Here is a 13040-nt window from a genome sequence, read left to right as displayed (position 1 = left end):
ATAAGAAAAATAATGAAGGGGTCTTTATTTGTTTTTCGCTGAAATGAAGTATTAAGGAGTATTATTGAAACAATATTAGTTAGTCATATATGCATTTAAGTTCATATTAGGGAAAATTTCAAATAAGTGTCTAAAATGCCTTTGTTTTCTCAAATATGAGTCTAAAGTGGGCTTTGTTTCAAAGAGTGGCCTAAAGTAGTCAAACCATCTCAAATAAGAACTTTAAGTGGCTAAATCGTCTCAAATAAGAGTCTTTGGCCGACCAGTGACTATTCCAACCATAAGAGAATGGGTATTTTGGTAAAAAAAATTATAATTTTATATTTTTTTTTTTCCTTTTTCCTCTTTCCTCCCTCAGCTATTGTTGTCAATGGCTAGCAAAAGTTGCCCGCTCACCTCAGGCAAGGCGGCCCTCACCTGTAGCCCCTACTAGCGTCAACTCAGGTGAGTGTGGCCCTCACTGAAGCTTGACAACCTTTGTCATGATCGACGGAGAACATTTTAAAAGTAAAAGACGAAAATGCAATTTGATCCAAGAGGTTAAGCCACATTTTTTAAAGTAATAAACAAAAATGCCTTTCGATTTGAAAGGTTAGGCCTTTTCTTGAAAGTGATATAATCACTTCACATCTTTATTTAAATCCTTATTTAAAACAAAATTCACTTCGAAATCTTATTTAAAAAAACAAATGCACCTCAAGCCCTTATTTAGGATTTTGTCCGTATTTTATAAAGACGCCAAAAGTTATACCTTATGTTAGCATTTTGCATAAAATAAAATAAAGTCGATTTTATTAGAGGTCTTGAGATCTTACTTAGGTGTACATTATAAATAATCGTTTTCGAAAATAAATAATTTTTTGGGTTAATATCTTAAAAAACCCCAAACTGGTACACCTATGACAAATTTACCCAAAACTATTTTTTTAGACCATAAAAAACCCCAAACTGGTACATATATGACAGATCTACCCTCCGTTAGCTTCCGTTCGATTTTTTCCGTTAATTTTGCTGACGTGGTTGCTGACGTGGCAAACAATGTGAAAATTGATAAGTTTAATACCATTAAAAACCTCAAACTGGTATATTTATGACAAATTTACCCAAAGCTGATATATTTACGACAAATTTACTCTAATTAATTTTTCCGATCATAAAAAACCTAAATTGGTACACGTGCGGCACATTTACCATCTTTCAATTTTTCCAAATTTGACTGAGTTGTGATGTACAATCAATTTTATTTTCTGGATTACTCTAACATTGCCTCCATATCATTAATACCTAATTTTTTTTCTTTTTATTGGAATCATTATTAGAAAATATTCAAAAACTACCAAATGTGCACTTCATTCTTGTGTCAAGAGGATGCCCATTAACTAAAAGATGGACAGATCGCTTGCACACATATACAAAAGAAGTGCACATATTGTGATTGCTTCACTCGTTTTTGGTTTGTGACAAACTTGGCTTTATGTTTATATATCTCAGCCCCACATGGTTTACTACTTGTCCGCAATCTATTTGTACGCTGACATATCACTCTTACTTTGCTGGTCCTACTTTGCTGGTCCTTATTAGCGTTACGTAATCTTTCCTACCTTGAATCATAAGTGTCAAAATTTTAACATGGAACTTGCATGTGAATGGTATGAGTGACGCGTACATCACATGCTCGTTGAAATGCCGGAACCAAAATCACTTATGTTTGTCGCTAATTTCAGGTGTGCTTTGAGTGTGATTCTTTTGTATATGTGCGCAAGCGATCTGTCCATCTTTTAGTTAATGGGCATTTTCCCGGCACAAGAATGAAGTGCACATTTAGTAGCATTTGAATAGTTTTCTAATAATGATTCTAATAAAAAAAAATCAAGTATTAATGATATGAAGGCAATGTTAGAGTAATCCAGAAAATAAAATTGATTGGACATCACAACTCAGTCAAATTTGGGAAAATTGAAAGATGGTAAATGTGCCGCACGTGTACCAATTTAGGTTTTTTATGATCAAAAAAATTAATTTAGAGTAAATTTGTCGTAAATATATCAGTTTGGGGTAAATTTGTCATAAATATACCAGTTTGGGGTAAATTTGTCATAAATATACAAGTTTGGGATTTTTAATGGTATTAAACTTATGAATTTCCACATGGCTTACCACGCCGGCAACCACGTCAAAGAAAATTAACTAAAAATCGAACGTGTTAATGGAGGGTAGATCTGTCATATATGTACCAGGTTTGGGGTTTTGTGGTCAAAAAATAGTTTTGGGTAAATTTGTCACAGGTGTAACAGTTTGGGGTTTTTTAAGATATTAACCCTAATTTTTTTATCTAATTATTAAATAAAATAACACATAAATCAGAGCCGACGACACCGTTTTGGTATGCAGAGCTACTACCCACAACCAGGAAAGCCTCCGTCGGAGTTCGTGTGGGGGGCAGAGTCTTCGAGCGTCGAGCGAGAGAGAGAGAGAGAGATGCTGCGAGGAGAAGCGCTGAGCGCGTACCGGGCTCTGCTGCGAGCCACGCGGCGGACGTTCCCCGGAGACGCCCTGATGCTGTCGGAGTCGGCGGCGGAGATCCGGGGCAAGTTCGAGGCGAACCGCCACGTCGCCTCCGAGGCCGACATCCGCCGCCTCCTCGACGACGCCCGCGAGGCCTCTCGCTTCATCTCCACCATGATCGTCCAGGCCAAGCTCGATTCCAACGGCGCTTACGGTACGGCTCCTCGGCTCTTCCCTCTCGCGACTGTGAATCCGTGACGCGAGCCCCCTTCGGTTTTCTTGGCTGTTTTGAATCTCGTTCGGTTGTGCCGTCCACGCGTTCGATGAAATGCTCGTGTGGCTCTGGTCATTATCTGTTTACGATCTTCGTTGAATTATGCCGTGAACCATAGATTTCGCATCAAATGCTGACTGTTGTTGGATATCGCTTCGGAAGATCGCTCCTTTTGTCTTCGAAATCGATAGAAAACGAGTTGATAGACACTAGGGATGATTTTTCCAATTAGGCCATTCTTACATGTGCAGTTCTTCATTTTCTTCGACTTGTCGATATCGCGTTCTTTTGAGCATTGGAGTCTTCTACATACGCAGAAAACTGCAACGATTTATGAATAGCGAGACAGATTAGCTGCAACAATTACTCGCTCATGCGTCTGTATCTGCTAACATGCAAGACCTTAATAGCTTCCACACACCCACACCTCAATGTTTGCCTTCACCATGTCGGCTACATGGTTAGGATGCTCTTGGAACTATAGGAGTAATTTCTTTTTCAACAAAAAGCATTTCCACTTATGCTTGACGATATTCCAGAGACAGTGGCTTGTAGCCATTTGGTCGTGGGATGGTAATGTTTGCTTTATCTGTCCAATGCTAAGATAGAAAGCAAAGAAAATGTAATTAAATGAGCAGAAGGGGAAAAAGGAAGACCATTGGAACAATGCAAAGATAGAAAGCCAGATCTTTCATCTGTCATGTTGGTGGATTCAGTAAAGTTAAACATTTTAAAGGGCGCACCTGCCCATCTTCCACTGTGAGCTGGGTAATACATATTTAAAGACTAGAGTGTATCTAGATTTGTTAGAACTAGAGTCTTGGACTTACATGTATTAACTAAGCACAGAAAAACCCAACCTACAGCTACTCAACCCTCTCTTCATCTCTCTGGCAGCCACAACCCCACCTCGGATTAGCTTTCCAGCACCGCAGACCCGCCAATCCTCAAGCCACCATGTCAATGATGCCTCTTTGCTCCAGCCAGGGTCATCGAGAGCGCCATCTTTTCTGTATCTACCTAGCCCTCAGATTCTAGATCATAGAATGCCTGACAGATTTCAGTTATCAATGAAGACCTCCCACAGAGAGAGAGAGGGAGGGAGGGAGCAGATCTGGAAAGTAAGGATTTTTATGATTTGGAGATTAGGGGATTTCATGGTTGGTGGATTAGATGTAGTTAAACTATTGCATGAGGGAGGGAGGGAGGAGGGAGTGGATCTGGAGAGTAAGGATTTTTATGATTTGGAGATAGTTGGTGGATTTGATGTACTTGGACTAGTGCATGAGGGAGGATCTGGAGATCTAGGATTTTTATGATTTGGAGACTGGGGGATTTCATGTATAGTGGATTAGATGAACATGAACTATGCATGCTGAGAAGTAGATGTGACGTCCTTTCAAAAAAGGAGTAAACAGAATGTTAAATCATCCCCTAAACTGAGAGAATCCCTGTACTTGATAAAAAAAAATTTAGTGATTGCCATGAGTAATTGGTTAAACAAAGATATGAGTTGAGGACAAGATTTTTCAAATACGATGCTTTAAGTCAGATTCAAAAAAGCTGAGATTGGCCATTTACCATCTCACAACAGCAGTATTGTTTGCCTATTGACGAGGAATTGTATGGATTGTTCTCTTTTGTACGAATAAAGAAGATTGTAGTACTTGCTTTTGGTATTCTCCCCCTCAATTTGAGCTGAGCAATCCGTATTTGGTGGTCTACTCATTGTTTCTCTTTTTTTGTGTGATTCTTCTAGTATCTAATCTAAAGTTTGTCTACCCACTCTCCAGAATTAGAAACATCGCAAAGAAAGTGAAGTTTAAAAAGTTGCATATGTGAAAGTGTAACCACTTACTAATTTTTTGTTTGTCGCAGTGGTGAAACCTTCCAAAGAGCATGCTGGGGCAACCCTGGAAATTCCTTCGGAAGAACTCTTGCGGGAGAAAGTATAAGGAGAAAGAATTTCATTCTCATAAGGACATTAACACCCAACTTGAATTTTTTTAAGGAGATGATATTTAATAAATTTCATGACACTGGAAGATCAATGCAACTTGTAACCCCTGTATGTTTTGTAGGAGAGCCTTCTCTTTTTGTAGGGCTTGAGTGATTTCAAGAACTTTATGTAGACCCGTGGGGCTCGTCTTGTGATGAAGTACTAGCTTGTTTTCCACTGAATGATCGCACTATTGGACCTTATGATTGATGTTTCATAAAGATTGCAAGCGCCCTGTTAAACCATTTTAAATAGTGAAGCTTGATGCGGGATGAATTGGGTTTTTTCCAGACGTGGCAGCCGCTCCATGCCATTAAATTTGGAGACTGGAGTGGTTGGATGAGCTTCTTTAAGCACGCCAAACGCCCAGACCGGCTCTTCAGATGAGTCACAGGCGCACAACTATAAAGCTCACTGAGCTCTAAAACTGGTCCTTTATTGTATGCAAGTTTGATTTGCGTTCTTATTCAGAAGGTCTGTCACTTCACACCAGCGGTGACTTCTGTGTGTTCCTTGGCCGCACGAGCTATCACATAGTGATGAAGTCTCACACGCATGAGTTCAGAATGTGTAAAAACGACGTGGAGAGTACTGTGTTTAGCATCTCGGACAAGCAATCTGTCAGGAAAGTAGCCAACCGTATACCCACAAAAGCATATACTATACATCATTCGTTACGGAAATGTCACGATTCACCTGTACCTTCTAATATGGAACCTGGCATACGCTCGCCATTATTGCGTGACTGTTTTAGAGTGCCCTGACCAAAAATAAAATAAAAGAAAAACAGAGAAAAGAAAGAGCAACAGGACTGATAGCACTGGCCTTCTGAGCGGATTGAGTCATGGATTAATGCGAATCCGACTTGAACTTACTAGACATATTCACCCAGCGAAATGTTTACCCATTGCCTTGACAATGTTGTCATCGATTTTTCGACTTGTTGAATGTCCGCCATCGTCACCCGAACATTTTACCAAGAATAGGAAGTGAAGATTCAATAAAAAGAGCATCGCAATCCATGAGTCGATGCATATCGCTATCACATGTTGCCCACTCGATCTGATTTCATGCTAATATTTCTGGAATTGCTGGCACCTGATTTCTCCATATGAAAGAAGATCCCTGACGGATCTCCTTATCCCCAAAGTTCATGAGAAGCTCACCTGCCCATTCACATGTCCATCAGTTATACTTAAACCTGTATCTACTATTTTCAGCTCACCTCTATCTTTCTCTCCCTCCCCCTCTTTATTGCACTCACACACCACCCTCTTGCTCATCCGTATACAAAACCCATCTGTCAAGAAGTCCCAACTTTCCAGGTAAGCCTTCAGCCCCTTATAAAAGGATGCACCTTCCCCGCAAATATTCAATCTCACATCACTCATCACACCTCACTCGGCGATACTATACGGTGTTGTCACGCTTTGGTTTCTGCCACAATCAAGACGTGGTCCGAAACCGAATCCGTATAGGATGACAGTGGCCAGTGTGATGAGTAACCTCGTCGCGCTCCTGTTGTTGCTTTGGCTTACTAACGTCGCCGCGCGGGGTCGTGGACCCAGCTATGTCCAAGAAGCGTGCAGCGTGACGCAATACCGTGAGCTCTGCGTCCGGTCGCTGGCATCGTTCTCGGGCAGTGCCAAGAGGAGCCCCAGCAGGTGGGCGAGGGCCGGGGTCTCCGTGTCGCTGAGCGAGGTCAAGAACGCCGGCCGGTACTTGGAGAAGGTGTACACTTCCAGGTCGTTGAGAGGGAGGAACAGAGCCGCCCTCTCGGACTGCCTGGAGTGCTTCCAGGACGCCGTAGACAACCTCCACAAGTCGCTCGGGTTGCTAAGGATGTTGACCAGGAACGACTTCAACGACCGGATGAGCGATCTCCTGACGTGGATGAGCGCCGCGCTGACCGACGAGGACACCTGCTTGGATGGGTTCGAAGGGCAGACGGGAGGCCGAGCGGTGAGGGCGATCCACAACAGGGTCCAGAGGGTCACGTACTACACCAGCAACGCCCTGGCTCTTGCCAACAAGCTTGCATCCACCGGTGAACCTGCCTAAACAGAAACCTGTAAAATCCCGTGGAAAGGTTTATGTTAGTCCTCAAATCATATTGTTCACCTAGATAAACTAAGCGTAGTAGCTATACATAAAGAGAAATATGGTGACGCGACGGGGTGGGGTTCGAGAATCGAACTCGGCCTGCTCGAGGTTCATCGTTAGTATGGGCTGGATGGGTGTGCTACGTTAGCATTACCTCGTTCGAAATGTATTGGTAACAGTATCCTTTGCATAAGTGTTTAGTCCTCTTGACTTGGTAATGCTTTTGCTGAAAGCGCTCGCTATCTATCCCACGACAAGAGAGGAAGGCACTTTTCGCCATGAGATAATGTCGGGACTTTTTGGTGCCATATCGCAAGGACGACTATTTGGCCGACAACCCTTTCGTCCATCCACCAGAGAGAGAGAGAGAGAGAGAGAGAGAGCTTTCTAATCCGCAACGTCAATCCGATTCCGACCCGTAGAAATTTGCGTCCTATCCTTTTGTCCCTTTCTTCTTACCTAAGCAGCCCGACGACCGCCGCTTCCTCCGTCGCCACCTTTGCTCCATCCCCTTTACAAGCCCTTCGCCCCCGGCCGCTGTCATCTGTAATTGGGGTCGTCCCATCCACTGGCTCGATCGTGTTCTCCATGTCTCTTCCAGTAGGACAGGCGACAACTTTGCGCGTGCAGATTTGCGTTGCGTTCCAAGACAACTCGCAAGCCCAACTAATTTCTATTCCTCAAACATGTAGTAGTTTACCGTCGCTTCACCATTGAATGTCAAATATCGAACGTCTCCAAAGATGCATTAAAAGCTCAAAGCTAGGTAACACTTAACGAAAACAATTTTATATGGGCTAGCAACAATTTTTTTTTAAAGTATTTTTTAAATTATTCATTTTTCGTCAAATAAACAGGTTCTTGCTGAAAATTTCATAATAAAAAAATTATTTTTTTATGGGAGTAGTAGGTCACCTAATGATTGCAGATTATATAAATATCATCACTTGTATCTAAATTGTTAAAAAATTAACTTAAAAACTTAAACTAATAAGTGGAGGAAGGCCGCATCAATATAAAGACCACATGAAATTAGGACTCATTGTTAATCGATGTGGGATCATATTTCAACACCCTCACTCACATGCAAGTAGGATTACGAATTGCACATGAATTTTGACTACACACATTCACGTGAAATTTTAAACATTCGCATAAAGAATAACTGATTCTGATATCATGTTAGAAAGTCCAACCCATAAATTTAAACAAATAAATAAAAAGAGATCATATAAATATAATGAGTATTTAGAACTTACTGTCAATCAATGTGATATCATATTTCAACGTAAATAATTAGATCGTAAGAAAGTACAAAAACATGCACTTTATGACTACTTTTTTGATTGCATAGGAGGTAGGCATGATCCATGGACGCATTATGCAGTCGGGCAAGCATGGCTGCTGGCATAGCCATGGTACTACCTTGTCACCTTCCTCCTCCCCCCATCCTCTCTCTCTCTCCTTCTTTCTTCATTTTCCTTTATTAGACTTCCAAGGACAGACAGTAAATTTAGATCAGTGCGCGTTTGGTGATATTCAAAGGAAATTTTCCCAAAGTTTAACATCCGCAGACGGTGCACATGGTGGAGACGATAATGTTTCGTTTAACGTTTATGGGCACGTGAAAGAAGACGATGTATAAGGTGAATCTATTCGGAAGAAAAACTTTTGACTAATGTAAAATGGGTGAAGGCTTTGTTAAGGTGATTCGGTCGTTCGTTCGAATGCTTTCAAGTAATGGGAACGCCTAGGACGATGTAGAAAGAGAGGGCATTGATTACCCGGCGCAGGAGTAAAATTCTCGTGGAAAGACAAAAAAAACGCACACGAAGTGAGAAATGGGCAGCACGAGCGACCATGCGAACTGTCCTGAGGGGCGGAAAAAGGTAAATGAAAACAAAAGAGGTCGATCGAGAGAGAGAGAGAATGGATGTAACACATCACTGACACCTGCACGAGAAGGGGAGAGAGAGAGAAAGAGAGAGCGAGAGTTCTGTTCGGGAGCAGTGGTCGCAGAAATGGCAGAGCCGAAGGTGAAGTCGCCCTCACCCTCGTCTCTTTGTGCCGCGAAACGCGGACTCCTCCACTCTCTCTCTCCCTCTTTCTCTCTCTCTATCCTTCGCTGGCCACTGCTTTTTCTTCCCCGTTGCTTCGTTTCATCACATACCCCTAAAACCAAACCAGACCCCCACACCCTCTCTCTCTTTCTTTCTGCTTTCCCTCCCTCCATCGAGCCCAGTTTCGTTCATTCCCCTTGTTACTTCGTTCCAGATTTCGCACCGATCTCTTCCTCGCGATCTTCATCGACGTTGAGCTGGACATGGGCATCTGCGTAAGACCCTATTAATTGCTCCTGCAGTCTTTGCTTTCACCACCGTTTATGTTTTCCCTATTTTTCCGAACGTCAGTCCAGTTTCTTTTGCTGCAGTTATGGTTCTGCTCTTCCTTTTCTCCCTCTTTCTTGAAGAAAAGAGACGAGTTTGGGAGTTTTGAGAAGATTCTTTTTCCTCGTTTCCCCGTTTGCTGTTTCATGCGTGTAGCCTGCATGTGTAATGTGTTGTGTTATAGATGCTCTCATGTCTTGCTCTAACAAGTCTCTTATGTGCTCTCCCTACTGTCTGTACTTGAGCTTCTTCAATCTCTCTCTCTCTCTCTCTCTCTCTCTGTCTCTCTCTCTCTGCGCCAAGAACTTCATGATTAATTCCTGTTTTATTTGGAGGTGCTGATGAATGATGACAGTGCCAGAGTCTTCGAGACAAGAGTGATAGAACTGTAGGAAGAGACAAAAAGTTGCAATGATCTTCAAAAACCTCTCGTAGTATTTGTCTGCTTGGAAAAAGATAAACGAAAAGCTTCCTAGTGCGTGAATTTGATTTACATGTGAATTGCCTAGAGTTCAAGCTGCCTGTAGAAAATTTATTTCTACACACATGATTGACAGGGTAAGTGATTTTCAAGATTAAAGAAACCTTCTTTTTTGTCCAAAGAACAAAAAAGAAGATAAGGGACAATGGATCTTTTCTAAGATAAAGCATTTTCATGAAGAAAGTGTTAGATGAGAATTCGGCCTGTTAAACAAACCTTTTCCCTTTCTTTTGCTCGATAAACAAGTGAGTATCATGAATTTGCTCTTATTGCTGCTCACTAGTCATAACCTATATAATTCCACTTATCCTAACATTCAGGTCACTTTTATGTTATACTATGATAATTGATTGCATATATAACAAATTCAAAGGTGACCGAGTTGTAGAGATGACACAGAGAACTACAGAACTATTTTCTGGTACGAATTATAAGGCCTAATAGATCGCAAAGGACGAGGAAGCCATGTTAAATGCCCTCAACATAGTAAGATCAGTGAGACCATAAGAAAGATCGATCTTATGGTAACAGAGCAATGTATTTTTTGATAATTGAAGTGCCTCAAGTTCAGTCAGCTTGTATATGCAATAATTCTGAAACCATTGGAAAAATTCTCTTATTTCGAGACCTGCTTTTTCTTCGTTTGCTCGATTCGTCATAAACAATGTCGATTTTGTGTGACAAACTTTTCATCTTCAATGTTGATCAGTGGCTGCCTGTACATTGAGGATTCAACTGCTCTATTAAAGCTGTAAGGGATGGCGACTTCGAATGGTGGATATCTTCATGCCAATAACAATCCTCCCGCCCCCTCCCCGACTCTACTTCCTCCATGGCTCTCCAACTCCAACGAGAATCCGACCCTCAGGCCGCCCTCCCCATCTGTCACCCTGAGCCTCTCTCCTTCAACAGTCGCCGCCACTCCAATCCCGTGGCTCCAACCCCATGCTTCCTCTTTGACTCTAGCTAACTCCCTCTCTCGTGGGCCTGGCCCCGCCTCTGGAGAGAATGCACTGTTCTCTGAGCTCGTGGAGTGCTCGAGGGAGCTGGAGGAAGTACAGCGCGCCATGGCGGCCCACAGGAAGGAGGCAGCGTGGGGGATGAGGAGGACGGAGATGCAGCTGGAGTCAGAGCGGGCCCGGCGGAGGAGGGAGAAAGTGGAGGAGATTGAGGCGAAGATCAACGCCCTCAGGGAGGAGCAGAAGGTGAGCTTGGAGAGGATCGAGGCGGAATACAGGGAGCAGCTGGCGGGTCTCCGGAGGGAAGCGGAGGCTAAAGAGCAGAAGCTGGCTGACCAGTGGGCTGGGAAGCACGTCCGGCTTTCAAAGTTCGTCGAGCAAATCGGGTACCGGCCAAGGATCGCCGAGCCAAGCGGGCGCTGAGGAAATTTTAAGTACATTAGGCTTGCTTAGCTGCAATACCCCCTCCTCTTTCCATGTCAAAGACACTGTTTGATTGTAGTTGTTATATGGTGAATCCTTTGTTTAGGCTTTGAATCATTGGAAATTGATGCCCGTCCTGACTTCAGGTATGAACATGTTGCATCTTATTTCAGTCAGAAAGTATCGTGGTGGGCTGTGAAATTGGATGCTTGTCGTGACCCTTATTGATCTGAGGGACGTTTGTACCTTCCCCTGATGCTAGAAGTTGCTAGACTGTGACTTTGCTGGATGACATCATATGCTAAAAAATCAGATGAAACTAGCCAGCTCATGCTAAAGGTTCTCCAGAGTCCTCGGGACCTCTTAGGATCCATTTGGCAATGCTTTTGTTTCGAAAAATAATTTATTTTAAAAATAATCTCTTTTTTTTGCTTTCTATTCCCTCGAATAATTTCTTAGTAAAAAAATAATTTCTTTTTAAAAATAATCTCTTTTTTTATTTATTTCTATTCCCGAATAATTTCTTAGTAAAAACGTGTTTGGTAAATATACAAAATTTATATTCTTGGAATGGAAAAAGAACAGAATATATTTAGTACGAATTACAAAATAATTTGTAATGTAGAATTTTTTATAATTTGTTTTTATTCTTCCTTACTGTTGCTGTCGATAGTAGCCGATTGTCACTGCGCGAGCGTTGCCAATGACAGCTGACGTCACCACTCTCTGCCACTGGTTGGCGCCGACACTGGCTGCATCAACGTCGACGGTCATTGTTGGTGGCCGCGACATCAATGATCATTGGCAATAGTTGGTGATTGTAGTCGGCTGGTAGTGATAGTGGCGGTCGGCTAATGAGCTACGACGGTTGGCCGTCGGTGGTAGGTGACAACTAGGGGTGGCGATTGGCAAAGAAGAAAAAAAAAAAATAAATAACTTATTTTTAAGAATTGGTCTCGAGATTAAGAAGTTACTTTTTTATACTTTTTGTTTCGTTTCAAATCTATTCTCCGACTACTTTTTATTTATGGAGAATTTTTGTTTGAAATTACTTGACGTTACCAAACGAATTTTTCCATTGTTGGTTTAGTGAATGACCCAACAAAAGAACAAAATTTATGTCGGTAGATGGTAGACGACATTATGTCGGTTTGAGGCGGGCGATCTCGTCCGCCGATAGGGAAACAAAACGTGTACCAAACATCCACTACTTCTGCAATACAAAGCAAGTTTTCTTAAGTTCCATTGTTGGTTCTAGTGAATGACCCACATGCTTGTCTAAGAGCCCACAAAATGGGTTTGAAATTTGAATAGCCCATGTGAGATTGTTGTGATTCGAATGGTTTCATGCCTAGGAAATTTGTCGATGATAATCGATACCCAAAACAACTTTTAAGCACAATTAAGGATGGACACTAGTTATGCCTTCTAGAAATTAGTTAATGTCACCAGACGTGCTTAATCACATTAGATATGGAGTGTCTTAATTTGTTTTCTTAGCTTTTGATTGAGTGATTGAATAGCATATCCATGAGATGTGATATCTAGTGTGGATCTACTCTTTTGCTAAAGTGTTGGTATAGAATTATAAGTGGCATCTATGGTGTATTTATTTCATGAAAAATTAAAAATTTAGAAAATATTTTTCTAAGATGATTACTTATAAAAATGAATGAAAAAAAAAATCATCGTTCATGAAAATATGTTATTACCAACTAGTTTAGGCAATATAAACAATTACTTTAATGAAAATATTTTTTAAATTATTTATTTCGTAAAATAAACGGAGTTTGTGTGTGTTTCTTAATCTTATTGTATCGAAACAGATTTGGCGCACTATATAATGACTATTGGAAGACTGATTTACGTATATACTAGATGATGCGGCGGGCTTTTGGTTGGGTCACGA

General features: G+C 41.6%; 3 protein-coding genes across 3 annotated transcripts; all 3 read left to right on the top strand.

Moving 5' to 3' along the window:
* Positions 1–2407: 2407 nt before the first annotated feature.
* LOC104456758 (mitochondrial zinc maintenance protein 1, mitochondrial) lies at positions 2408–5030 on the top strand. Its single transcript, XM_010071614.3, has 2 exons — positions 2408–2719; positions 4658–5030. Exons 1-2 carry the CDS (start codon positions 2479–2481, stop codon positions 4732–4734), a joined length of 318 nt encoding a protein of 105 aa, XP_010069916.3. The 5' UTR covers positions 2408–2478; the 3' UTR covers positions 4735–5030.
* Positions 5031–6134: 1104 nt separating this feature from the next.
* Positions 6135–7088, top strand: LOC104456757 (pectinesterase inhibitor 6). The gene has a single exon (XM_010071613.3). It carries the CDS (start codon positions 6258–6260, stop codon positions 6837–6839), a length of 582 nt encoding a protein of 193 aa, XP_010069915.2. The 5' UTR covers positions 6135–6257; the 3' UTR covers positions 6840–7088.
* A 1762-nt stretch (positions 7089–8850) lies between these two features.
* Positions 8851–11362, top strand: LOC104456756 (transcription factor AS1). Its single transcript, XM_010071612.3, has 2 exons — positions 8851–9216; positions 10459–11362. Exon 2 carries the CDS (start codon positions 10508–10510, stop codon positions 11129–11131), a length of 624 nt encoding a protein of 207 aa, XP_010069914.2. The 5' UTR covers positions 8851–9216; positions 10459–10507; the 3' UTR covers positions 11132–11362.
* The last annotated feature ends 1678 nt before the right edge of the window (positions 11363–13040 follow it).

Source organism: Eucalyptus grandis, chromosome 8 (assembly GCF_016545825.1).
Source record: "Eucalyptus grandis isolate ANBG69807.140 chromosome 8, ASM1654582v1, whole genome shotgun sequence".
In the NCBI taxonomy this organism is placed as follows: domain Eukaryota; kingdom Viridiplantae; phylum Streptophyta; class Magnoliopsida; order Myrtales; family Myrtaceae; genus Eucalyptus; species Eucalyptus grandis.
This window is presented reverse-complemented; position numbering and strand designations above follow the sequence as displayed.